This window comes from Akebia trifoliata, chromosome 4, assembly GCF_017979445.1.
Source record: "Akebia trifoliata isolate Shusen 1 chromosome 4, ASM1797944v1, whole genome shotgun sequence".
NCBI lineage: Eukaryota > Viridiplantae > Streptophyta > Magnoliopsida > Ranunculales > Lardizabalaceae > Akebia > Akebia trifoliata.
This window is the reverse complement of record NC_141378.1, coordinates 3,697,072-3,724,158: the sequence shown is the minus strand read 5'-3', so window position 1 is coordinate 3,724,158 and position 27,087 is coordinate 3,697,072. Positions and strand designations below refer to the sequence as shown.

The following is a 27,087-nucleotide window of genomic DNA, read 5'->3' as shown; positions in this document are numbered from 1 at the left end:
GATTTTCGTTATCGCGTAATACGTACAACGAGATGTTAGTCTACCAATAACTTACATTGACGCTAAACGTAATTTGAAATATATCTTTGTGGACGAGTAAATTTTTGCTGTGGTCTATGTTTCTATGTGAGGCAGTCTCCACTGATCACATGCATGTCTGGTCTACTGTTGCAGGTCTACCAACAAAGAATCAAGATGATTGTTGGTTCTAACTACTGATTTAATGAATTTCCGGAGATTAGATCTGAATATATTTAGCATCTATAAACCCTAATATAGACTGATCCACGTTGTCTGGCGTTTTGTGGTTCGGTCCACGGCTCCACACAAAGAAAAGATCCACATAAAATTTTATTTGGATTTTTTTTTATCTATATCAGAGCTTCCTCCCGCGTGCAGGCCCCGCAATTATCACAAAAAATTGCAGAGAAAGAGAGACTCTTGCAAATGCAGCAAAATTAAAGTTTGATCGTCTGTATTTTTTTTTTTTTTCTGGATCTGATTCGCAATCTCAAGCATTTGAAGAACAGATTGCCAATGTGTTTATTTCCGAAAAAAAAAAAATCTTTTTCGGTTTGAATTTGGTAAGAATTTGTGTTCTTTCTCCCGTAATGTTAGAAATGGCTTAGAATTGTGATATTAGAGAGTTAATTAAAGGTTAGATTTGAATCGAATCGTTCGCATTTTGGTTTCATAGATCTGATTCGTTTTCCATTGCAGATTCAGTGGTTTTGAATCTCAGATTCACGACGGAAAACGTGAATGTTTTGCTCGATATTTGATTTTTCACCTCCTTGTGAGTACATTTCGTTGAGATTAGTAGATTTTGGGTTTCAAATTCTCTTTATTTCCGTGTATTTCCCCCGAGATTTATTTTGTTTTACAGTAGATTGTAAGATTTCGTTTATTTTACAGTAGTTTTCTACAATTTGTGAAAATTGGCTCCTCAACGCCGCGCGCAGCGCCACATGGGTGGTCAGATGCAACAGAGCAATGCCGCCGCTGCGGCCGCTGCTCTGTACGACCACCCTGGAGGGGGGCCTCTGCACAATGCAGGGCCCACAAGTGACGCTGGTGATGCTGTCATGGCACGTTGGCTCCAATCTGCTGGTTTGCAGCATCTAGCCTCTCCCTTGGCATCTACGGGTATTGATCGTCGTCTCCTCCCCAACCTCCGAACGCAGGTATAGAAATAATGCACAATTATTATTTTTATCCACATTTGTATTGTTTTTGTTCAATTATAATTCTAATTGGAAAGGGCATTCACTTTTATTTACTATGATAGTTTTGATTGAATTGGGAATTTTTTTACTTGTATTTTTCCTTTTTTAATGATAGTGGTCGGTTTTATCCTTTTTCAATGTTTTTTGGATGAACCTGGCCCCAGAGTTGGTTGTGAATCCCTAATACACTAAGCGCTAGGACACATGAACAATGATGTTATATGAACTGGAAAATGTGGGAAGGGAGTAGTATTTTTGCCATTTTTTATCCCAAATTTCTTGAATTTTTGTCTAAATTCTTGAATATATAGAAGAATCATGATCCAGAGTGGTACCCCTTTCCTATAACAAAATACGGTGTCTAGGTGCCACGTTTTGGTTGGAGATTAAACACATTGGGCTGCATGCAATGTAGAAAACAGCTTGGTTAGGAGCCAGGTGTGTTTTAAACTCCGACTAAAATGTGCTACTTAGACACCATTCCTATTTTATAGGAACGGGACACCTTACTTGATCCTGATTTTAATGCTTATATACTTTTAACGGGGCTTTAGTATATGGGATAATAAAAGGGGGATTTGTGATGTTTGTTATTGAAGGGTTTTGGAGTACAATCTGCTGAAGAAAAGCAGAAGCTTTTTAAATTATTGAAGAACCTTAATTTGAATGGGGAGTCTGGTTCTGAGCCATACACCCCACCAGCCCACGGTTTGGGATCGGTGGCTGCAACAGATGGTTTATATTCCCCTGAACTTAGAGGGGAATTTGGAGATGGGCTTTTGGATCTTCATGCTATGGATGACACAGAACTTTTGACAGAGGTATGCTGTTTTTATTGTAACGTATTTCCATTTGTGATAGCACCTGTGTGTGATCGAGCCTTTCCCACCCCCCCCCACTTTTGCATTGGAAACTAACTAATATGAGGATTTCTAATTTGATGCAACTATTTTATTTAATTTTTTCGTCATGTAAGCCTACTTGCTTAGTGATTGTTAAAAGATCTCATAGGGAACATAGACCTAGAAGGAAACACTAAAAATTGAAGGATATTAGGGCATTTAAACTACTGTAGGATGACTAACAAAAATCTGTCATAAGATTGGGTTACATAAATAAAAGAAGCTTTGCTAAGATAAAAATAGGAAAAGGTTTTGGCCCCGTATGCTGTTCATATAGAGGATTGGATGGTGACTGTGCTGGTTAATTATAGTTAATATGAATATGGAGAGTAGGAATAAAAATGACTTGTGCGTTTTATTGGTACAAATAAAAATGACTTGTGCATTTTATTGGTACAAATAAAATGACAGCAACTCATTTTTAGTCAAGCCTGAACCACTGAATTGATTCTTCCAAAAATCACCATGTCTCGAAATTTTTGTTGAGATTCTTTGATTTGCATAGAAAGTAGTAATAACTAAATATTCATGACCTAAAAGGAAATTATAATGGCAACAAAGATATTAACATATCAATTTTTTCCAATGACTTATGTCTCTTGACTTTGTTCCATGGAAGAATGACACCTCCACTTCTGTTCAGTTCAAGCTTTTGTTCTACTAAATAAAGAAGGAACTTTTTTTCTTGCGTTGTTTCTAGACTGAAAATAGCGGGGAAGAACAAAATGTTACAGAGATCTTTGTGACAACAATTGCATTATGTATATGACGAAGTATATGATAAGTTTTCATATACTTTACAAAGTTGGGAAGGAATTAGAGAGAAGCAGGAAAAAATTGCAGGATTGTTAACTACAAAACTTACAAAAGAAACCTTCAAATTTCCTGATCTTTGGCTCTTGGGATGCTTACTGTTTTAGAAATACACTTTATAACATCAGATTGTTGCTATCATTATAGAAATGATGATTTGAAATAAGAACCATTTTTATTATGGATTTCTTTTTGTTAATAGTTTTGCCTTTTTATCTGCTCGGCAGCATGTTATATCAGAACCCTTCGAGCCATCACCATTTATGCCTTCTGCTACAAGGGGGTTTGATGACGAGTTTGATGCAGTGACTAGCAGGCCACAACGAGGGCAAGCAGCAGATGCCTCGATGAGATTACCGACTAATGAGAGGGAGGGCAGTGCAAAGGAGGGCAATTTGGCTAAGATTAAAGTTGTGGTATGTTGGTTCTTTGCTAGTAACGCCTGCTCTTTAGTCTCATCTGTCTGGTAAAATTTATATATATTTTCTGATGCAGTAGCATTATAGGTTTCGTTTCTGAAAGATTGTAGAAGAAGATATGAATACTTGCTTAAAAAATGATAGAGCTTTAAATAGAGTTGAGTGGTGAATATATGATTCATTTTGTCGTGTCAATAGTCATTGAAGAGTTGCATGGTGATATATATGATTCATTTGCCGTGTCAATATTTGGTGCAAGACGTGAATTATGATAAATTCATTGCAACCTACAGTTGCTAACACTTCACCAAGTTATGCTATGCTCTTCATTTCAGAATGCATGTCAATTATTGCTGGACACTGTTTGTGGGTAAAAAGTTTTTTTTTTTTTTCCTTTTTTCCACCTTTTAAATGGATGCCTTTTGTATTCACTTGGCATTTGGTCCTTCTTGCCAGACTTACACATTCAAGCTCAAATCTGCACGCCTTAAGGGGGCTTTGTCATACTATTTTGGTTCACTTTTTTTATGCAATAGTTAAGTGACTCACAAGCAGATGATGGAGACTTTAATTTTTCAATTCTATACTTCTAGAGGTTCTTTAATTGGTGATGTTCCTTATGCGCCTCAGGTACGTAAAAGACCTTTAAACAAGAAAGAGCTGTCTCGGAAGGAGGATGATATTGTAACTGCGTATGATAGTGCATACCTAGCTGTCCATGAGCCCAAGCTAAAGGTTTGGATTTTTGCTACTGATTCAAAATCTTAATTATCTAAGTCTTCCTATACAATATACCAAGAAGTATGATGCTGATGGTAATGGAAGTTTCATTATCAATTTGGTTATATTTCGTTGATTGGGCTAATTTTATGTTTTGATGTGAAAGGTGGACTTGACTGCATATGTGGAGAAGCATGAATTTTGTTTTGATGCTGTTCTGGATGAGCATGTCACCAATGATGAGGTAGATTTTCGTTCTCAGAGATTGGAATATGCAAAGTGTACTTTGGCCAGGGAAATTAGTGTGGTTGTTGCTTCCTGATTTTTCATTCTCATCTATTTGCCTTGAGTAGCTCATAATCCTTACGTTTGGTAGCTTTTCAAGCATTTGTGTTTGATTTTAGTAATATTATTATAGATTTGTTCTTTGCTGAGAATGGACCATTTTAGTACATTCCCTTTTTGCATATTGATTGCTTCCCACGCACTTATTTGAACAGGTATATCGGGTTACCGTGGAGCCAATTATTCCTACCATTTTTCAGCAAACAAAAGCAACATGCTTTGCGTATGGTCAGACAGGTGTGTAAAGATCCAGATATCTTCTCCTTTTAAATTTCATTATATGACAGAAAATCCATTTATGTATGCTTTCCTCGAATGAATTATGAATATGAGTGGTTCGTTAATTAGTGATGGAGGCTGCATCTTGAATGATTTTGAATTAGGGTTATCTCCCTAATTCATTATATGACAGAAAATCCATTTATGTATGCTTTCCTCGAATGAATTATGAATATGAGGGGTTCGTTAATTAGTGATGCAGGCTGCATCTTAAATGGCTCTGAATTAGGTGAAAGTCGTTAAACATGAAACTGTGGTTTGTGTCATTATATCATTTTTCTTAAAAGATATAATTATTAAATGCATTTAAATGTGAGCTCCTTCTGTTTTCCTTCTAAATTCACATGCATTTTTATCAATTGCTTAATCTCTTGTTGTTTCTGAATTATAAGTAATTAAAACAAGTTCACTTTCATCAACTTGTTAAGGTAAAAGTTTTAGAATTTGCTTGCATCTTATCCCTTATTTTTATATTTGAAGATATTCCAAACTAGACATGCCTCTAGATATAATTGAATAGCCGAAAAAGATTCGTGCTGTAGGCTTTAAGTAGCCAGGACATTCATGGTTGTAAGTATTGTTACATCTTGGCCCAGATGTCTCGTTCCAGCAAGGTAAAAAGATGGTACATAGAGGGATTTATCATCTCATTCCAGAAAATTAATTTAATCTTTGTATCAAAATAACATGTCACTCTTAGGGTTTTCCTGTTGTTAAACACAACTATATTTATTTGATAATATAAATCTACCTACAGTTATTAAGTTTGTGAATTTCAGAGCAAGGAGAGTATTCCCCAAACTGTGTTCTTGGAGATTTTGGGTCTTTCGTATTTTTGGTCCCAGTTGAGCGGGGATTTTGTGGGAGTTTCTTTCCAGGATTTTGTGTTCAGATGGGATTCTTTGTGTGATGCTTAGTTTCTTTTCTTTGCTTTCAGTTTTTGTTGCTATTGGGTTTGCTTTTGTTCGTTCTCCCTTGTATGGGGGCTATCTCAGCCTCATTTTCTCTTTTCTTCTTTATTAATAATTTTTTTATACTTATTAAAAAAAAGGTTTTTTTTTTTCTTCTTTTCATATTTTTTTAATTTTTAAAAAGTTTGAGTTAAATATAGCTAATTATTGTACTATAGTTCTTGTGTATTTTTTTTTAATGAGTAACTGTAGTACTTGTATTTTGACATGTCCATGTTCTAGGCTTCTTGAGTAAAATTGTTTATGAATCCTTGAATCAGTTGTTATCGAGACTTATTGTTATCTTGCAATTTATTGTTGTGTCACCTGAGATGTCCTGTTCCATTAGCTTACATAGATGCTAAACAAAACCACGGATTTAAACCTTTCTGTTAATGGATGCTGACGACAAGACGTTGATATTCTGCACAATCTTTAATGATAAGTTTGTTTAGTTATCTTCAAGTCTCTTTATGAGTTGCACTTGAAAATAACCTGAATAATATGTTTTGAACTTATAGAGAATGAGGTGTGGATCCAACTGTAGGTGTGTATGGAAACTGAAGGCACTGGTTTTGACCTTTTTTTAGTAATTTCGTCATTTGGGGTTTTCCTTTTTTTTTTTTTTAAAGCTTTGAATCTCTATGTATCTTTCTATATTTCCACTAGCTTCTGAAGCCAGGCAGGTTATGATAAGATGATTGAAGTATTTGTATTTATATAATTTTCAGGCAGTGGTAAAACATTCACCATGCAACCTCTACCTCTTAGAGCTGCAGAAGACCTTGTTAGGCTATTGCATCATCCGACCTATTATAATCAGAGGTTTAAATTATGGCTCAGCTATTTCGAGATATATGGAGGAAAACTTTACGATCTCCTTAGTGACAGAAGGTTAGAATTCTACTTATTTTTGGCATTGATTGCTTTCTTTTCTGTATTGGGAATTTTGATGCCATAGCTGATTATAGCTCCATTGAGCAATTATTGAAAATCAGGGGATTTTTGGACACTTTTTTAGGACAAGTTTTCTCAATTAGATAGCTTGGAGTCTTGTTCTTGGAACCTGGTAGACCGTTTGATGTGATGGCTTGCGACCTAGGACATTGAGAGAATTTTCGGGATATGATGATTTAAAACTACCAAATGTTTACTGGTCTCAGCAAGTTTGAATACCATGAACTGTGGATCATTGGTGCTGAAACTTGTGAGATCATTTAGTATGGTGATCAGTCTTTATTGCTACACCTTTGTACTTTGTGCGCAATATTGTGCGTTTACATCTGTGTGCATGCTCACACACACACATATACATAGATAGATAATAACCTGTTAAGTATCTTAGGTCCTTTTAACTTTGGGAAGTGTGGGCCCCTGACACCATTACGCGGGTCTTATTTGATTATGTGTACTTCCCGTGCTTAATCAGGAAACTCTGCATGAGAGAAGATGGTCGGCAAAAAGTTTGCATTGTTGGACTACAGGAATTTGAAGTCTCGGATGTACAGATTGTTAATGAATATATTGAGAGGGGAAACGCTGCAAGAAGTACCGGGTCTACTGGTGCCAATGAAGAATCTTCGAGATCCCATGCTATTTTACAGCTTGCCATTAAGAAGCACAATGAAATAAAAGAATCCAAAAGGAATAATGATGGAAATGAATCCAAGGTTGGGAAGGTGGTTGGCAAGATTTCTTTTATTGATCTTGCTGGTAGTGAACGTGGTGCCGACACCACTGATAATGACCGACAAACACGGTAAAGTTTTTCTGCATTTAATCGTTCTTACCCATTCTTATATTTTTGCATAGTAAGCAGGGTCTGTTCCCACCTCACAAATAGCTGTGTTTCCTGTTTTCTGTTTTCACATCAAATAGCTGTTTTCACTCCTAGTTTCCAATATCTATTTCTTTACCTTGCAATTAGGAGGATTGTAGGTATCAACTTTGCATGATAAGCCTTTCATGTATCTTGTCACTTGTTCAATTGCAGGATTGAGGGGGCAGAGATCAACAAGAGCCTTTTGGCTCTGAAGGAGTGTATCCGTGCTCTTGACAATGATCAGATTCATATCCCATTTCGTGGGAGCAAACTCACAGAGGTGCTCCGTGATTCTTTTGTGGGCAACTCAAAGACCGTTATGATCTCTTGCATTTCTCCAAATGCAGGTTCTTGTGAACATACACTCAATACTTTGAGATACGCTGATAGGTATGCCAGTTTCTGTTTTGAATGTGAACTTAAACATTGACCATTATTCCATTTTTTTAAACCAAAGATGATTGTTGGGTGTACAGGGTTAAAAGTCTCTCCAAGAGTGGTAATGCTAAAAAGGATCAAGCCCTTGGTTCATTGGCACCTACAAGTAAGGAATCTTCATCAGCACTATCTTTGCCGGTGTCAGCTGAGTCAGACGATGTTTTTGACCAAAGTCAAGAAATGAAATTTGTGGATACTGGTAGAAGGGTGGTTGGAAAAGAAAATTTCTCCTATAGCTCTACTACTGATTTTGACAGACACCCTTCTAGTATACCTCCATACCAATCCCTCAGTGGGCGGGAACAGCCTTCTAGTTTGCCGTCAAATTATTCCAATCGAAGGGAGGAAAGCGGAGTGACTCATGGTTCTCTGGACAGAGAAAGGTACGACACAAAAAATAATTTTGGTGGTTCAACTAGTCGTAAATTAAATTCCTCATCTCAAAGCTCAAGTGATGCTCTAGAGGAAGAGAAAGCGCAAAAGGTGTCTCCACCTCGTAGAAAAGTTTCTAGGGAAGAAAAATCAGAAAAGCAGCAAGGGAACTGGCCCCGAAAAGATGGTGGCGGTGGATCTGATTTTATTTCTACTAGTTACAGACAGCAGAATACTTCTGATTCTAATTCAAGCAACGCCAGTTCAAGACAATATGAACCTGAACCTCGTAATGACGGAGATTTCAATGCAATACGTGAGGTAATTTATTTAAGTCATGTTAAAATCGAAGCTTCATATTTCCCGAGTTCATGATGTACTATCAAGTTATAAAAAATTCCATGGCAATATTTCCTAGGGGCCACCCGCGAGGGCGTTCCCTCACTTACCTGGTGCGTGTGATGTGCGGGCGTTGCACGTGCCTGGGGAGGGTCTCACATGCCTTGGTTCCGGCCCTGGCTCATCTGGTCCCCCTAGTCGGACATAAGTCTGGACACCCCCGTTATCAAGAAAAAAAATAAAATTCTATGTAATGTTGAATGTTCAAAAGAAAATCACTTGTAATGGCTTTATCAATAGCTGAAGTTCTATCTCGTCTTTACCACTGCAGGAGGAAGAGGCTTTAATTACAGCTCATAGAAAAGAAATTGAAGACACTATGGAGATCGTCCGTGAAGTAAGTCTTGACTACCATATCTCTTGTACTATTTCTTTTCAAAATTATTCCTTCAATGTGTTTGAGGATAACACTGGCATGGAAAGTATATTTGATCCATCCTTGTTTTATTTTGTAACTTGTGTTTCATAAAATTTAAACATGGTTTATTATTTGCCAATTTATTTTATTATTTATATTTGTTGTACATCAGGAGATGAAGCTGTTGGCCGAAGTGGATCAACCAGGCAGCCTTATTGACAATTATGTTAACCAGTTAAGCTTTGTTCTCTCACGCAAGGCGGCGAGCCTGGTTAGCCTACAAGCTCGCCTGGCAAGGTTCCAACATCGCCTAAAAGAACAGGAAATACTGAGTCGGAAAAGGGTTCCCCGTTAAAATACAGTTCTTGAAGGGGGGGGGGGGGGGGGGGCTCCTTCGAAGTTCCCTTTTTTTGGGTGGTATGAAAATCTTCAGCTTGTAATATCTAATTTCTTAATTTTTACAAGATTTCACTCATAATGGTACATTCCCTCGAGGAGGGATTTAATCTTGAATTGGGAACCACCATTTCCTGTTATCATTTTGATTTGTTTTTATATTTTATGAATTTCTGGAAGAGATTTGATCCATTTATTTTTTAACAAATTTGGAGCCAAGCATGAGAAGCAAGGTCTTAAACTTGAGGTTTGTTATAAATTTGGGCCCCAATTGAAATGCACAGAAAGACCTCACAATGGAATTTCACTTTTAAGCTACTGGAATTTGGAATGGGATTTGATCAAATATTTGAATGCCTGAAAATTTTCAAGCTTGCTTATAATGAGGGATCACATCGCCTTGTGTATGATAGCTCACATCAGTCTTATCATTTGCTCTCTGTTTTAGATTGGTAGATCTTACATGGATGGGTAGTAAACTAGTAATACTATTGCTTTATGTAGCCACTTAAGAGGGTTTGTTATTAATCTGAGCCCAAGGTCATTACCAGTCACGGTACCACTGCAAACCCTTTTTTCTTTTTGTGGTTAACTGAGTCTTTTGCTAAGCACACCCCAAACTCAGATACTATTTACATATTCTCACCTAAAGTTGAGAAAATTCTCACTTAGCTTTACTTTACTTTTTCAACTTTCTTATAAACTTCCACTTGATGTAGGCTCCATAATACTCTCTATTAACTATTAAATAATAAAAAGTTCTCAATTATAGTATTCTAACATAAAATGTCCAAACTCAATGAAATAGTACATAATGTTATTTTTTTCCTTTTAAAGAAAAAAAATGCCTGTAATTTTCCTTACTCTCATTTGTTGCAGACAAAATACAGAAGGAGAATTATAGCATTCTCTAACCAAAAATGTCCAACTCAATGACTGGCAAAAATCGTACATAATGTAATTTTTCTTTAAAAAGATAAATTTTGTCTTCTAAAGATAAATGATATTGTGTATTATTTTAGTGGTGCAGGACCATTTTGGACATTACAGTTATTTTTTTAAAAATAATTTATTCTCTTTAATGAAAGAATAATATTTCTATTATTTAAAAATAATGACACTCTTAGATGTACTAAAAGATAATCTGTAACAAAGTTGAAAAAGTAAAATTGGACTGAGTTTTAAGGAGAAAAATGTAAATAGCATCTGGGTTTAGGGACTATATAGTAAACATGTAAGGATTTTGTTAACACTTTGGAAATGGGAATCCGAGGTTATTTTGGTAAAAATTGATTTTTTAAAGGGTATTTTCGACACAAAATTCAATTTTCAAAGTGTATTTATTGCACTTTAACGTGTGTCCTCAGGACACGTTAAAATGTAAATAGGTAGAGTTTTTTACTATATTAGTCGCCAGACGGTTAAAGACTTAAAAAGTGTTGAAACTTGAAACCCTAGGTCAGAATACGGGGGTACTTTCGTCGCAAGAAATTCTAAGAAGAATTTTCTTCTCTCTCTCAAGGTTCCGTTTGATTAGGACGGATAAACTAAACGACCTTTCGCTTGTTTCACCAGAAAAAAAACATTATTATTGCTCAAACCAAACAAAGCCTCAAATGGCATTTTCGTGAATTTTCATGACCTACATATCTCTCTCTCTCTCTATATATATCACACCACAGCTGTATCTTGGAGCAGTTTTGGTCGCTCTCACTTCTCTCAGCTTCTAAACCGACGATTCTCATTTGCTTTCTAGGGTTTCATTTTTTCTCTTCGAGACACGATGAGGTGAACTCTCTTTTATTTCTCTTTGTTTAAGATTGGATTTGCAGTTTTCTGCAAAAGAGATCGGTCAGTTCTTGCTTTTATATGTGTTTGATCTCGAATTAAAGTGTGTTTTGATCCACTTTTTATTCTTTTTCTGCTATAAATCTGAACTGGTTTTTGTTTTGGACAGCAAAATGTAACTCGATTCTTTTTTGCTCTTGTTGATGTGTTTGTAGCTCTGAAATTTATCAGTTAGGGTTTATCTGTTTCACTTATGAGTACATGTAATGACGATATTTTGATTCTGTTTAGAAATATTGATGATTTGTTGTCTTAGAATCTTGAATCTTGATTATTTGAAACAAATTGTGCAACTATGTCGAAGATTTAAGTGAGGATGTCGTTAGAGACTGCAACGGATTTGTTTGTTTGGTTTTAATGAGAATCTGAAACGCCCAGAAGTGCCAACTTAGTTAAGTTGGTTTGATGTGTGGAGTGTTATTCCTACATCTTAGGCTCAAACGCCCTTGAACTCAACTTCACCTCCTTTTTAATTCGTAAGCTGGACTTGAACCCATGACCACCAAGTTGCTTTTCGATGTGTTAAACCAACTGAGCTATGAATCTAAGCCCAGAAAACCCAACTTCACCGTGTTAACAACTAACCCTTTAAGTATATTAAAAAAAAAGAAAAAGAAAAAAAAGAATCTTGAATACCCAATTTTCAATCCTCAACAAGTCCACATCTTGTCTGTTGACATGAAGAATGCTTGCAATACTTGTCCATGTTGAAAAGGTTATTTACTTGCTCTCTATATTTGGCACGTTCTTGGAAAGGTATTTGTGTTATTTAAATAGGTTCAGTAAATACTGTAGTTTTCCAAATCCTCCTGATATGATATGGACATTGATGCAAAAAGATGTTCATTAAGATAGGTCATAGAAAACAACCTTTTTTGTATTCCTTTTTTCATGCCTAATGCAATGGGTGAGCATGTATGTTGGAAGTATTCCTATTGGTTTCGACTTGGAATGGAAATATCCACCTGCAGACACTGATGTGGAAGGTCCATGATCAGACTCTTGTCCCTTGGGAAAACTGTCCATTATTATGAGATGGATCATGGGCCATGGCCACGAACCATCTTGTGGAGTTTTGAGAAGCATTGTTCTTTTATTGGTAATTACAGAAGAAACTCTCCAAAATTGCATTCTAACTTTTTTCAGTCTTAAATGGATGGAATTTTTTTAAACATGACTCTTAAGGTTCATCATCAGATGGCATATCATGTAGAAATGTGACCATAATTAGCCTAATTGTTCTATCATTCGTCATAATTACATGAGACCAAAATTCTTAAATTCAAAAACTATATACTTTGTAGTACTTCTTGATGGTATCGTACTTATGTGATGTTCTTCTTCTTTATTTGATGTTTTGAATTGAAAAATATGTACTTCAACCATCCTTTTTTGAGATGGCTTGGACAGTGTACAGTGCAAATGAATGACAAAATCGGTGAGAATGAGTGCTTTGGGATGAGGCATGGATAATGATGATGAATTCCTTGATCAAACGATAAATGGATGTTTGTTCATGAGTAATTTTTAAGGGTGCTGCAATGATCCAACTTCGGAAACAATTGAACAATGCTTCCAACAGCTGGCCATTTTTTTAGAATCATAAAATTTCCATTCATTGTTTTAACAAACAGAATACTAATTTCCGGTAGAAGTTTGTCAAATCCTCAAATCTGTTGGATCTGAATATGATTTTAACACCACTAGAAATAGGTACATCCATTCATGCTTGTTCCTGCCATAATTGGAATTAAGGTTTACCATGATTGATACTATAGTCTTTGATGTTGGTGCTATAATTCAAGCGCAAATGCATCTACTTTTTGGATAAGTAATGATGTATATTATTAAGGCAAAAGGGAAATGAGGAAGCAAAAGAGAGCTTCCAATATATAGAGCTTGCCCTTGTAGGCCCTCTTTTCTCAAGAGTGGCAACATCATTGGAAAATCTATAAGCAATTTTACTTTGGACTTCTCTAAATATGGTTAGATGAAATTTTCTTTTATTTGTTATCGCATCTTGAATTTGGTATTGATTGGACTATCAAAATAAATGAATAAAGATATTATAAAAAAAGGATGGCTAAACAAATTTCCTTTTCTTAGACAAATAATTTATTGTTCTATACATCTTGTTGCAAGTCTCTGTGGCCCTTCAAAAGTACCAGAGCATATTTAAGATTCCCCTTGCTACATTGTATTTTCTGTTTTATATTGATCTTGGAGCTAATATTTTCAAAAATACTGCAAATCTTGCAGTCGCCTTCCTGAGGTGATATGGGCACAGAGGAAGGAAAATGTTTATATCACAGTGTTGTTGGCTGATGCAAAAAATGCAAAGGTCAATCTTGAACCTGATGGAGTGTTTAGTTTCTCTGCTACTGCTGGACCTGAAAACCACATTTTTGAGCTGAAGTTGGATCTTTATGATAAGGTCAATGTAGAGGTAAGAGCTTAATTCCCAGCAGTGGTGGGATGCTTGTTAGAGGCAAATCAACTCAGCCTGTGTCATACATGTGTGACACAAGCTGAGGACCATGAACAGACCATTTAGTCAGTCCTATGTCTGGGATCTCCATTTATGTTAGCATGCTCAAATATTCCCAACCATCTAATCCATTTGCGTTCTTTTGAGTGATCGAAAGACAAGTTAAACAATCATTAATTTCTTTGATTGGATGGTTGGGATCATGTAATTCGTGCAATATTTGGGGTGGGTGATACCAGATCCATTGATTGATGGGTGTGTATTTTGTATTGCTATCATCCATAAATTTTATTTTCTTCGACGACTGTTCGTGCATTTTTTTTATTGGACCAGGAAAGCAAAATAAATGTGGGTGTAAGGCGCATTTTCTGTGTTGTTGAGAAAGCAGAAAAAGGATGGTGGAAGAAGCTATTGCGTGGGGACCAGAAGACACCGCACTATGTGAAAGTTGATTGGGACAAATGGGTGGATGAAGATGAAGACGATGGTCTGCTTTTCTGATAACCATGTTTTGTCTTCTCTAAACTTTCTTGCTTTAATAGCATACACGTATTTTCTTAGTTGGAACTGATTGAATGTGCTTTGTCAATTTGTTTAGGTCCTGCTAAGATGGATTTGGAAGGAATGGATTTATCAGTATGGATGTTCTACTAATCAATTCTATTTCTTTAAATGTTTTGTATGTTGAATTTGTGCTAATTGTTTCATTATTTAATTCTTAGAAATTTGGTGGCATGGGTGGCATGCCTGGCATGGGTGGCATGCCCGGAATGGGTGGCATTCCCGGCATGGGTGGTATGCCCGGCATGGGTGGTATGCCAGGCATGGGTGGCATGCCCGGCATGGGTGGCATGCCCGGCATGGGTGGCATGGACATGGGCGGCATGGATTTCTCGGTATGGATATTCTGCTAATTAGTTTTATTTTCTTTGGATGTTTGTTTCTTAAATATGTGCTAATTGTTTCATTATTTACTCCATAGAAATTTGCTGATATGGGTGGCATGGACATGGAAGATGGTGAAGACCATGACATCAGCGATGACGATGGTAGAAAATCTAGAAGCCTTATCATCTCATGAATAATTTGAATTGGTGTTTGAACTACTGTATATGTTTCTGCACTGGGTCATATGATTCTTTCAAGTGTCTTAAGAACCAACCTCTAATGGTAGGAAAAGTACTTGTGTACATTGGAGGGTATGGCATGCTTGCATTATGGTTAGGATCAGTAGATTGAGTTGTGGTTTGGTCTGGCAAGATATCCATACGGATTAAACCAAATATCCTAACTTTTTTATTTTTATTTTGTTTTAAATCACAACTTAAGATGAAAGTGTTGCATTGCATCCCTAGCCACACGTGTTTCTGTCTTGAATCCATTTTCTTTCTTTTCTTCCTTGTAGGTCAGGAAGTGGAAAAGCCGGGAGGACAAGAAGCTGAGAAGATAGAAGGTGAAGCTTCAGATGTGAAGACAGAAACTGCTCCGAGCAAGTGAAGAGTGTCTAGTTGAAGAAATTATTCCAATCAATTACTAACCTTTGGGTTGGCAAAATATGTGGTTAAGATTTCTTTCGGCAATGAACGCGTGGGATGCATATATGGATTCCAACACAACGAAGCTCTCTTGCCTGGTATTTTCGTTTTTGAGTGGTAATTTCTGGCTTTTAGCCAGTAAAACTTGGTTTTTAAACTAGGGGATGATTATCTGGAATTAGGCATTAGTGTTTAATTATCTGGAAGTAATAGTTATGCGTGTGACAGGCCCTCTCTTACGATCCTGAGTTTTTTTTTTTTTAAATCTTATTGTTAAATGCTAATGATTTTTAAATAGAGTAGATGACGAATAGAATTGTTTCTTCAAATTGCGTTGTGTTGCCATAGAATTGGTATTTCACTCGGATCGACGTGGAAGATGAATTTTCATGTTTGGTTAATACAAACCAGAAATCAAATCTAAACCCCAAGGTTTTAGATAGAGTAGCCTATATTATCAAAACCTCATCGTGGTGGGGGAAGGGCGTGTGTAATGCTCAAATAAATGTTTTTTATTTCTTTGGATGGTTGAAGAGGGTGGTAGGGATGTGACACGAGGACTTCTAAGGAGGTTATACATCCTTTAGTTTTAGATAGAGTAGCGTATATTATCAAAACCTCATCGTAGTGGGGGAAGGGCGTGTGTAATGCTCAAATAAATGTTTTTTTATTTCTTTGGATGGTTGGAGAGGGTGGTAGGGATGTGACACGAGGACTTCTAAGGAGGTTATCCATCCTTTAGTACTACAACCCCTATTATGTCTACTTGGGTCTTTCATCAGAAATATGAATGTCAATTTAGCATAATTTGATAATCTAGAATGTTCAATGGGATTTGAGATTTTGTTTATTGCATTTTTCTTATTATTATTAGATTGTATTGGACAGATTTTTTTAATGGTATGGGAAAACTTTTGTTTTAAAGTAAATTTTTGATAAAATAAGTAGTAGTTAGTATTGGAAAGGTTTTGGCCAAGTTCGTTCTTATGGATGTATTTTAGATGCAGATTCAGATTGTGGTCATTTGAGAAGTTGTCAAGGTCATTTGAATTCAAGTGGCTAGAGAAAAAACTTGTGAGAAAATATGAAAAACCCTTCCATCTAATTTTTTGCTAGAAAGTAATGAGCGTTTTGTTCCTTGTGAACAATGTACCAAAAAAATAAACAAAAATGAACCTGTTATTGTAAATTGTACAATAACTAAGTCTAGACTTTTACACTTGGTTTGGATTGAGAGAAGAGGAGAAACGAACCAGTTATAAATGGAGAGAGATTTGATGGAGAAAAAGTTGCTCTCTTTTCTTCTCTCAATCTAAACAGAGTGTTGAAGAAAGGAATGGATGAATTCAAAATTGAAAGAATAATTTCATTTTTGGTCATTCAAAGATCTTATTTCTTAAGGGGGTCCTTCAATTTTTTTTCTTTTTTGTCGGTAATCAGGAGAACACGCAGTCTTCACTCGCACTTCACCTGGAAGTCCGGTCCGATCCGATCTAAAAGTTTAGGTACTGTTATAAATACTTGATCAACCAGCAGGTCTGATCAGATTTGGAAACTAATTAAATTCAAAATCATCAAGGGTCGTTTAAATGTACAAAAGTATTCATGAGGTTATTTGAACATCCTATCAGTCTATTTGAAGACAAATAAAGTGCTAATCAAATCCATTTAAAATACAAAATCTTGAACGACCTGATTTAGTCAAGTGATCTAATCAGTTGCAATTCCATTGATGGAATATGCTAGCTTCAAAGAACTGTTTCCACACTTTCAAAGGACCAACTTCACGAAAAGTAAGCCGACTTTCTGTAAGTGATCTACTACTATTCATGAACAAACCTTTAGCTGCAAACCCCATTAACTCGGTTGGGTCCATGTAACCACGGATTCTTGACACAATCCCGCCTTCGTAAGAGAAACCCATCCTGAAGTATTGATCAGAAGAAGTGGGTACCTGTTTCTGGTCAAGATTCAATTTCGGTTGATTTTGGATTACTTGTTTTAAAGAGCAGGAATCATCCTCAGGCTCAGGAAGCAAGTAGCTTCCCATGCCAAATGCCTCCCAATCCACCTGCTGCAAAATGCCAGTTGCACGTTCAGTGTTCCGTAAGGTGTAATTTTGGACTTGGACTGAATGTTCAAGCGCTAATTTATCGACTTGGACTTTCAACTCATGCAATCTTTGTCCGATTCTAGATGATATGGCATCATATAATGCGCCTCTTGAGATGTGTTGATCATTATCCACAAGAAGCAAATCATCAAACTGGATTGGATCGCCAATAAGAATTGTTACCTAAAGAGAGACCAAAAAGAACATGGATTGAGGTTGTGAGAGCAGATATGAGCAAATTGAATTATCACAAGGCTTTAGACAGAATCAGAATCAAACTCGGGAAATTGATTAATTCAGCCAACCAAATTGTTGGTATAAGGCTTCAGGGATGATGACCTACAGATTCCCCAGCTAAAACAATAATCAATAGAAATGGCTCCTTTTCATGGTAAAAGATTAAATGGACCAAATGCTTGAACCCAAGTATGCAATTACCACACTGAAAATAAAGACTATTTCTTTCACAATGTTAATTACATAAAAAGTAACGCATCCAATCTAATAATGATTCCATGTTCGACAAATAAGAGACTAAAAGAATTTTTGAAATGGGGAGGTCAATTTCTATACGAGTATGAGGCAAGTCACATCAAAGATTTGGATAAACAATACAAATCATTTCAAATACTAATAAACACTTATACAAATATTTAGTAGATAAAGAATATCTAATCATTTCAAATATCTATAAACAAATGTTGATCATTGTATTCCCATGTATGCAATGACAGCCATTCACGATTAACTGGGGCAGGTCACAAGAGTTAAAAAACAAAAAGGAAAAAGGATTGTGATTGAATAACATGAGACGGGAATAATAGGACTGAACGATTAATAATACAAATTCTTAATTTATTAATGGGAAGTCTTCTATCAATGTGGAAAACTAATTCTAGGTGGTGAATAACATGAGACAGGCATGATAGGACTGGAGTCTATAATACACATTCTTAATTTATTAATGGGAAGTCTTCTATTAATGGGGAAAACTAATACATGGTGCCAACATCACATCCAACATATATCCTACCCCAATCAATTCCAGATGATCGGTGATCCTTTCTAATTTACATTGTGAATGATCAGAGACTATTAATCTGGAAGAAAGCCTTCCAATCAGTTACAGTTGATTAGATAGGCTCAAATTTTGGAGTAGAACTACTGGGTGTGACAGATCAATGTTATTTGTATTAGTGTTTATAAGTATTTGAAATGATTTGTATTGTTTATCCAAATCTTCGATGTGACTTGCCTCAATACTCAGAGAGAAATTGACTTCCCCATTTCAAAAATTCTTTTATTCTCTTATTTGTCAAACATGGAATCATTATTAGATTGGATGCGTTCCTTTTTTGTAATAACAAATGTTGGACCAAAACCACCACATGAATACATGGAATACTGTATGGTAAGGGAGGATGGCTTCTTCCTATCCTCCTGTCTGACGTAAACATCCGTTGTTATTAATAACTAGGAATTAGACTGTAAGTGGGTAAAAGTATAGTAGAAAAGAATTTGAAACCATCCGCACCCCCAAAACCAAAAGAAAAAGAAAAAAAGAATAAGAGGGGTACTAAGGAGCAGTTACCATCTTGCCAATTCTCGGGAATTTAGCTCCTATAGGCATTATTTCCTGCATCCCTGAATGCACAAAGGGGACGACTATAGGAATACTGTCGGCATCCAGGACCAACCTGTAAAAACAGGTGTAGTAAATACATCATGCTCATATTATCATATGAATTGGGCTCCTCAATTCAGGGGAGTCAGGTTGCAAAACAATCATATATACATTCATAACATGTGTCACATTAAAACACAGCAAAGGGGAATAAAAAGGCCATTAGTTGGTGGGGACACCTGGTATGGATGTACAAGGAGTTGGTTTTGCACCCTGACTTCTGGAGTTTGGGATACAGATTCTTATCTTACATCACAAAATGACAAATATGAGAGATGCAAACAGCTAAACTTCTCTCAGGGCAAGAAAAACCATTGTTTACTATTATTAATAGGGGAAGAAAAACAATCCTCTTATTATTAGGAGGCAAGAAAGCAAAAAACGGAGAGGATAAATAATACTCTTATTATCATCACTGTCAGCAGCAGCATTATCATTTGGAAATGTAATAGAATTTTATTAATCACAGGAAAAAATGAATATTAAAGGGAAAAGATAAAGACAAAGCAGAACAATTTTCTAACATTTACAGATTAAAACAAGAGAGAGGTCAATGCTTATGAATTGGCCCCTTCCTAAATTTTGTATTTAAGAAATTTTGGTTTTAATTAATTATAACAAATGATAGAATAGATTATATTACAAGAAAAATGTCAAATTTCTACATCATAGGCAATCTGATGATGAACCTTAATGCCCTTTATCCCCTTCTAAGTTTTCAGTTTACCCACATGAATTTATGATGGGGCTTATTTCTTCTTCTGTTCTTTATAATTTATTATTTGTTTTCAACTTTTTATCTTTTCAGAAAATTCTAACTGAATTTTTTTTTAACACCAACTTATAACTAACACAAAATGCTCTGAGGATTGTTTGATACAGCTATACGTTTCTCCAAACCATAGTGTACAGTCTAAACTCCCCAATCTAATCTAGCAACAAATATATGTTCCAAATAACTGAGGAAATAAAAGCCATAAAGTTCTTCAAATTACATTGACCAGAGAATAGGAAAAGCTCCCTTAAAAAATAACATAATTTCATTGAATCTCACCTTCCAACTCCTCTCTTAGCAGACCCCATGGTTTTACCACCATCCCGAGATCGGCTTCCCTCTGGGAAGATATGAACCCACCCACCTTTGTTTAGTTTTGAAAGGGCCATATCAATCCCCTGCAGAATGTTGGACATTGACATGCTATCAATTTACCATAAATAAGGGAAGAGAATGATTAAAGATACTTTGCATAAGTAAGAATAAATTCCAGTAAAAGAAGCAGGAATAGAAACATATGACCAATCTTCAAACTTTAGATTCACAACAATTGGTTTTTCTACTAATAACATCTTGAAAACATGTCTAGACCTTAAAGTTGCAAATAAGATGAACTCCTAATATACATTGTTCCAATAAATATAACATTTGATACCTTTTGATTAATCCCATCGCCACGAGAAACTGGTAAAACCTTAACACTTTGAAAGAACGCAGAAGTCACTGGATTTTTAAAACATCGGTCAGTTGCACAAAGTGTCCATCTCAAGCTGTGAGCATCCAACAGAACACCTGGTGGCAAGAGAGAAGCAATAATAAATGGATCATCTACAGATGCCACATGATTGCTTACCTGCACCATATAGCATATAACAATCAATGAAAACTCCATCCTGAATCCTGACCATATGCCAAGGTGTAACTTGTACGAGCACCCAAATAACGTATATGAACTATGACACACGAATGTAAAAACAAAGAAATAATCCATGTAATCTTTATGATACCGTTACTAGAGGTTTGCCTTCCGGTCTCCGTAATAATGCATTTTGTAGTTTCTCTCCACCATATATCTGAGAATACATGCAAAGTTAATCTTCACCGAACCTTAAAAAAGTAAATGAAAAAGCACTCCGACACCCAATTATAAGTCAATATACCTGGATGTGGTTAAACCCATGCATAAACACATGACAAACATTTCCAATAACGGGAACAGCTACAGCTTGAAGCATGCGGAGAATCATTGAGTCCTCCGTTGCATCAATATCTTTATTTACTGCGTTTGTAACAAATCCTTGAGTTATGACTAAATTGAATATAACACCACCTCGTAAATAGATACATGTTAAAAATACGCATAATGGGACATAATTATAACTTAAAGATTTAAAGAAGACAAAAATAAATGTCCCAATGTGTGTCCGGCACAAATCGGATGTAAAAACTTTTAGAAGTACAAGTTCTTTCTCGTGTTACATTGATTTATGGAAATATAATAATGAAAATGATATGTAACCCCTTCTAATGCAGGATGGTGAGGGAATATTAAGACCATGGGCTAATAAAACATGAAAATAAGCCACACAAAAAAAAACATAAAAAAGCCTAAAATAGAAAACTAAATAAACAAAAAATCTACTTTTTAAGCTTTGATGTCCCATCACCTTCCCAACCACTGAGCCTCCTTGATGTGAATCAGAATCCCACAAAATTGGACGACCACTCGAACTAATCCCTTGTCTTCTTAAATAAAACCCAGACCCATCATTAAGCAAGCGTGGAAGATCGAAGCTTTTACTACCATAATACACTCGAAATAACAACTAAAACATCACAATGTTGAGTACCTTGAATAAATTCCATTTAACCCACCCAAGAAAAAAGCTAATATGAAATTTCACAAATCCCATTTCCAAGTCATAATCTTTTTTTTCTTTTTTCGGTTGAGAACAAGTAAAGTTCCATTCTTTCAGACAATTCTCTCTCCAATTGTTCATTGAGAAAAAGATTAAAAAAAAAAACTAATAAATTAAATTTAATAACAACAAAACAGCCACTACAATCTCTAATAAACTACGAAAAACAGCAACAAAAAATCACAAACAAGAAAAACAACACAGAAATCTTTAAAAAAACGTATTCAAAACTTCACATAAAGAGTATAACAGAACAAATTCAATGTCTTACTTCTCTTGCGATAGAATGCCGTAGCAGGAGTTAAGGAATCTCTTGGGAGATTGCGAAGGCGAAGAAGCCATCTCTGAAACGTCGACGAATAACCATCTGATAGAATCGTTCTACGCCGATGCTTATCTACAGCAACACGAAAACGATCTCGGATTCGATACCGAAGCGATCTAAATTTGTTCTTCCACAGATCTCCTCGATCAATCCAGTCCCTCTCCATGGATTCTTCGAGAGCTTTTAATTTCTTCCAATCGAAGAAACCGAGCCAGTGATGAGATATGTTCAGAACCTTTTAGGGTTCGTTGGTGGGAATCAGAGAAATTAGGGTTTGATCTCTCAAACTGTTTCCCCAGGTAGACTAGGACAGGAAATGGTGTATCAACCGTGATGTTCGCTTAAATGTATTGGGGGTTCGTACCGCGCATTCCGTCTTAGTGCTCTACACGTGAGCATGTAAATATTATGGTCTATGGAGGGCCCACAGAAGCACAGAGAGTTGGTTTTTAATTCTTTATTCCTTTATCTGTTAAATTATAGTGAGATTATTGTAGAGCGTAAACAATGGTATATAAGCCAAGAAAAAGACACGTGGCCAGGATTAGTTACTAAAAGATAATAATGCTAGACTGACTTATTTGAACACTGCACACTGACGTGTCAGTACAACGATGACCGTTGATTATTTTTTTCAAATGAAAGCGAAAAAGAGATTGATCAGCCTCCACATCAACGAAATTTAGTGTTGAAAATTCACCAATCCTCCATTTTCAAAGCCTTTGATAAGAAAAAAACTCTTATTTTTCCAGATCTGATCTAGACATTGAATGTAGAGGCTGATTTTTTTTTTTTTTCCTTACAACGTGGCATTCTCTAAAAAAAATACTGAAAGTACTACTAGAAATATGTATGAGAGAACTTTCAACTAATATATTAGAGAGATTTACGAGCAGAACTATTTGTTGTAATTTTATTAAAAAAACTCCCTTGTTTTATAAGTTTATTATTTGAAGAAGTCTTACTTTATGAATTATGCTACCATGGCAAACTTGGTAAGATTTAAAATCTTACTAAGGGTTGTTGCAATCATGGGGATTATTACATCGGTAATCCAATAGCACAACCTTCTAAGTTTCATGGAAAAACTCATAATAAAAAGAAAAACATTTTAAGCTTGATCCTAGGTAGTGAAAATGGATGGCTTCCATACTCCTAAATTTTAAATTAAAATCAATGGTAAAAATAAAATTTTTTTATTTTATTTTTTAAAGGTTTTAAAATTTTGTCCTTTATAACCTTATGAGATCAAATCATGCTTTTAAATGTCACAAATTGATGTTGTTAGAATCTACTCTAAGATATATGAAGTAATAGATTAATAGCATAAATTTGAATTTTATGACATGGATCCCACTCCAGGATTTGCTTGGTAACAAACTTAATAAAGTGAGGTTTAGTAGGTAACAAACTTCATATAAACTAAGTTTTCCTTGGAGTTATTAGACCTCTAAGGGAATATTTGTAAAAAAAAAAAGAAATCTCTCAATGTATCATCGTCATCATCATCAATTGAAGGTGCCAACTTAACTAAGTTGGTAAAGGTGTGAGGAGAATTGATCCCACGACCTAAGATCAAATCTCATTAAATCCATCTTCACGCTGCCTACTAACCCCCTTGCTCGTCTATAAAAAAAAATCATCATCGGCTTGCCTGTTTAAGGTATTTCATTTCTTTACTTTATTAGACTTGAGATTCAAGATTATATCGAAGTTCTTAGAATAATTCTTTAAATATTTGTACATTATTTTTATTTTATAAAATATTCAATGGGAATAACAATTAAAGCATCCAGAATTCTATCATGGTATCATAGCCATGCCCATTTATTATTCTATATCCTGCATTCTCTCTCTTTTCCTCATTTAGGATATATATATATATAGATATATATATATATATATATATATATATATATCCTAAATTTACTTGGTACCTCTAACCCGTATATTTACAACTCACAAATGTCTTTATTTTTTCTCCCATTCAATGTGGATGAAACTACTTGAAAACACCTCAAAATTGCAAAATCCTACGTCCTGTGTGGATACACCTCTCCATGCAAGAGCAAAGAATCTCTTTGCGAAAGAGTAAGTTCTTGAAACTTCTTAACAAAGAGCAAAAAATCTCTTCTCACAAAAATAAAAATTAATCCAAATGTTTGCTAGCTCCCTACAGAAGTAAAAGTCGTCAAGAAACTCTATTCAAACGCATAACTAGTGACAGAGATCCCGAGATATTGAGAAAGAGTTAAGTGATGACTTCACATCACGTGACCATCGATTCCATCACGTGGCATGTGCACAGAACCATAGATTTGTTCCCTCGAGATTGTTGGTTTAAAGCAGTAAACTCTAAATGCCATACTTAAAACATTTAACAGGTCCAAAGAAAGTCAGACAGCTTAGATGGTTCAAGTATGCAAAATTTCTCAACTAGACAAAATCCCTGTAAACTATATTGAGGATTTTTTTTTTTTTTTTTTTGTAAAATATTAAACCAAATCTCTCTTTCACGTTCATCTTTATAATATATAAATCCATTATAATATTTTTGTACTTTTGTTGGGTACTACTGTTGTGAATGAGTATGTATCAAGGAGTCAAACTTGATCAATCCCCAATAGGAGATGACTCAAATACGAAATCTTAAAACCATGTATCTAATGGTTTCTTCTCGTTTATCTTCCTTCATCTAACTGTTGAATGTGAACACAATCAACCTATTTCCTTAAATTTCGTAAAATCTACTGGGGTGCCAATAGCAGCTCTCTCATTTTATGTTTTTTAAGTTTCATGTTCAGGCTTCAGATCCAATAATAAGTCGACTCCAACTATTAGATAACTTCAAACAGAAAATTTCAATTTCCAATAGCATTTACATCATATAACTTGTTCAATTAGTTGGGTGAGTATGTGATTTGCATGCTATATAATTTTATAAAAGATAATAACTTTGGATCCAAAATCAAATCGCATACCCCTAAAATTTTAGAGCAACTCCAACCGTTCTCGATATCTCTATATTTATAAATAGAAGACCTCCAAACTTAGTTCCAACCGGTCTCTTAATTACTGACACACCCTCTAAATCACTATTCACATCTATAGAATTGGAGATGAAGCAAAAATAAAATAAAGATGGTCTCTATTTCACTATTCATCTTGTACAAATACCAATCATTTTACATAAATGACATTCTTAATTCCTTTTTCACTAAAAATATGTTTTAAATATAATTTTTGTCTCTTATTTATTTTCAATTATTATTATTCATTATTTTTTTAAAATATTTTAAAACTCATATTTAATCAATTGTTTGACCAAATTCAACAAAAAATTATAAAAACAAATAAGTTTGATCATGAATATTCAATATATATATATATGTATAATATTTAACTTGGGGTGTATCAAGTAAAGTTGGATTGTCAATAGTAAATTTATTATTTTTTATTATGTGAATAGTGAATTAGAGACGTGAACTTTATAAAATTTATTAACTTAATTTAGGTTCAAGTAGTAGTACTACTAGTAATGTAGCATCATCATCTTCTTCCGATGTTAAATCAAATTTTTATTGATACTTATCAAGAATGTCTATAACCTTTACTCAAAATAATTCGACATCCGAATTACAACATTATTTGGATTCTAATCTCGTGAAAATTTGGGATACGAATGCTTATAATGTGTTAGATTGGTGGAAGAACATAATGTACAATATTGAGTGTTATCTGTAATGGCACGTGATCTACTAACAATTCCTGTGTCTTCAATGACTTTTAAATTGGCGTTTAGTGCAGGTGGAAGAGTTTTATCTACATATAAAAGTTGTCTAATTCCGGAGACGGAGACGGTGGAGACTTTAATTTGTTTGAAAGATTGATAGCTAGCTGAGAGTGAGGAGCAATAACATGAAGATGCACGATTAAAATAAACATTTGATGAATTAGAAATTTGATTATTATTGTTTTCTTATTTATTTGAGTTGAACTATGCATAGATGAGTAGGTACCAACCAACTTGGGATGTACCTATATTATTATGATGCAATACCTACCAATTTTTGTAATTGCAAGTAATTTAATTTTAAAATTTTATTAATAAAAGTATGATTGAAGTTTAAATTATTCATTTTGTAACGTCTACTTAATTGTAAATTAAATAATTTATAAATTATATTATTTATAAAATTAATATAAGTATTATTATAAGTTAAAAAATATTAAAATATCTATTGATAATTATTTTTGGATAACACAATTGGAGTCCATGGCTACCCATTAAGGGAGATGGGCATCCAGTTGGAGTTGCTCTCAGTGTCTGACATTGGTGCAAAGCTCCCGCAAGATATCCACATGTCAATTACTAAGTTATAAAACAAAACTTAAAAATAAGAATAATATTTTATTTTATATAATTACCAATACATTATTTTGAAGGCACTTTTCAAGAGTATTTTGTATAAAAATATATATATATATATTAATTCTAATTAAAAAAATTTAAAGAGAGAATCTAGTTTTATAAAGCAGTGTCTTTTCAATATAATGCAGGGACATTTTTATAATTTAAAATCTTGAGTTTTGTGGATTTGTATATTGACATTACTCCCTGTATCATTCTAATTGTAAATTTAAAATTAAGTAAAGCGCACTTGAGCCAATAATTCTCATCCTTCTCTCATATAATAGTAAAGATGATATAACGAAAAGGATACTTTTAAAAAATAAAAATAAAAAACTAATACGTTTTCTTTTGTGTCGATAATACTTATGCTTCTAGCATTATTTATTTTATGTATTGAGGTCACTTCAGCATTATAAGAACTGAGTTATTGAATTGTGCTCGGCTTAATTTGCATACATGACCCAATTTAATAGAAAACAAAGAATCCATATGATTGTTTCCTAAGAACTGAAAAAACAACATTCAAATCTATAGGCCATCTTTGACT

At 34.7% G+C, this 27,087-nt stretch overlaps 3 protein-coding genes across 4 annotated transcripts; 2 read left to right on the top strand and 1 right to left on the bottom strand.

Moving 5' to 3' along the window:
- Positions 1 to 112: 112 nt before the first annotated feature.
- Positions 113 to 9,647, top strand: LOC147403040 (kinesin-like protein KIN-13A). 2 transcript variants are annotated; one of them, XM_086438488.1, is made up of 14 exons: positions 113 to 584; positions 721 to 796; positions 919 to 1,184; positions 1,826 to 2,047; positions 3,169 to 3,357; positions 3,991 to 4,095; positions 4,247 to 4,324; positions 4,581 to 4,662; positions 6,386 to 6,548; positions 7,084 to 7,413; positions 7,648 to 7,866; positions 7,953 to 8,607; positions 8,957 to 9,022; positions 9,216 to 9,647. In XM_086438488.1, exons 3-14 carry the CDS (start codon positions 969 to 971, stop codon positions 9,396 to 9,398), a joined length of 2,508 nt encoding a protein of 835 aa, XP_086294614.1. In that variant the 5' UTR covers positions 113 to 584; positions 721 to 796; positions 919 to 968; the 3' UTR covers positions 9,399 to 9,647. The 2 variants fall into 2 exon arrangements, with proteins under 2 accessions (XP_086294614.1, XP_086294613.1); XM_086438487.1 differs by having other exon boundaries at positions 916 to 1,184.
- A 1,420-nt stretch (positions 9,648 to 11,067) lies between these two features.
- Positions 11,068 to 15,612, top strand: LOC147403039 (uncharacterized protein OsI_027940-like). Its single transcript, XM_086438486.1, has 7 exons — positions 11,068 to 11,227; positions 13,547 to 13,733; positions 14,109 to 14,262; positions 14,374 to 14,411; positions 14,498 to 14,671; positions 14,758 to 14,824; positions 15,181 to 15,612. Exons 1-7 carry the CDS (start codon positions 11,223 to 11,225, stop codon positions 15,270 to 15,272), a joined length of 717 nt encoding a protein of 238 aa, XP_086294612.1. The 5' UTR covers positions 11,068 to 11,222; the 3' UTR covers positions 15,273 to 15,612.
- Positions 15,613 to 16,891: 1,279 nt separating this feature from the next.
- LOC147403038 (Phospholipid/glycerol acyltransferase family protein) lies at positions 16,892 to 22,465 on the bottom strand. Its single transcript, XM_086438485.1, has 7 exons — positions 22,073 to 22,465; positions 21,043 to 21,161; positions 20,890 to 20,955; positions 20,538 to 20,735; positions 20,162 to 20,280; positions 19,015 to 19,120; positions 16,892 to 17,606 (listed from the first exon to the last, which is right to left on the bottom strand). The coding sequence occupies exons 1-7, from the start codon at positions 22,290 to 22,292 to the stop codon at positions 17,025 to 17,027; spliced, it is 1,410 nt and encodes a 469-aa protein (XP_086294611.1). The 5' UTR covers positions 22,293 to 22,465; the 3' UTR covers positions 16,892 to 17,024.
- Positions 22,466 to 27,087: the final 4,622 nt, after the last annotated feature.

Excerpts from the sequence above, each read along its gene's own strand:
- LOC147403040 (XM_086438488.1), top strand. The coding sequence starts at position 969 with ATGGGTGGTCAGATGCAACAGAGCAATGCCGCCGCTGCGGCCGCTGCT. Across the intron at positions 7,414-7,647 it reads GATAATGACCGACAAACACG|GATTGAGGGGGCAGAGATCA; the intron begins GTAAAGTTTTTC and ends GTTCAATTGCAG. Across the intron at positions 7,867-7,952 it reads ACTTTGAGATACGCTGATAG|GGTTAAAAGTCTCTCCAAGA; the intron begins GTATGCCAGTTT and ends TTGGGTGTACAG.
- LOC147403039 (XM_086438486.1), top strand. Across the intron at positions 14,263-14,373 it reads GGATGAAGATGAAGACGATG|GTCCTGCTAAGATGGATTTG; the intron begins GTCTGCTTTTCT and ends CAATTTGTTTAG. Across the intron at positions 14,412-14,497 it reads TGGAAGGAATGGATTTATCA|AAATTTGGTGGCATGGGTGG; the intron begins GTATGGATGTTC and ends TTTAATTCTTAG.
- LOC147403038 (XM_086438485.1), bottom strand. The coding sequence starts at position 22,292 with ATGGAGAGGGACTGGATTGATCGAGGAGATCTGTGGAAGAACAAATTT. Across the intron at positions 20,956-21,042 it reads ATGGGTTTAACCACATCCAG|ATATATGGTGGAGAGAAACT; the intron begins GTATATTGACTT and ends ATGTATTCTCAG. Across the intron at positions 17,607-19,014 it reads TCCCGAGAATTGGCAAGATG|GTAACAATTCTTATTGGCGA; the intron begins GTAACTGCTCCT and ends GTCTCTCTTTAG.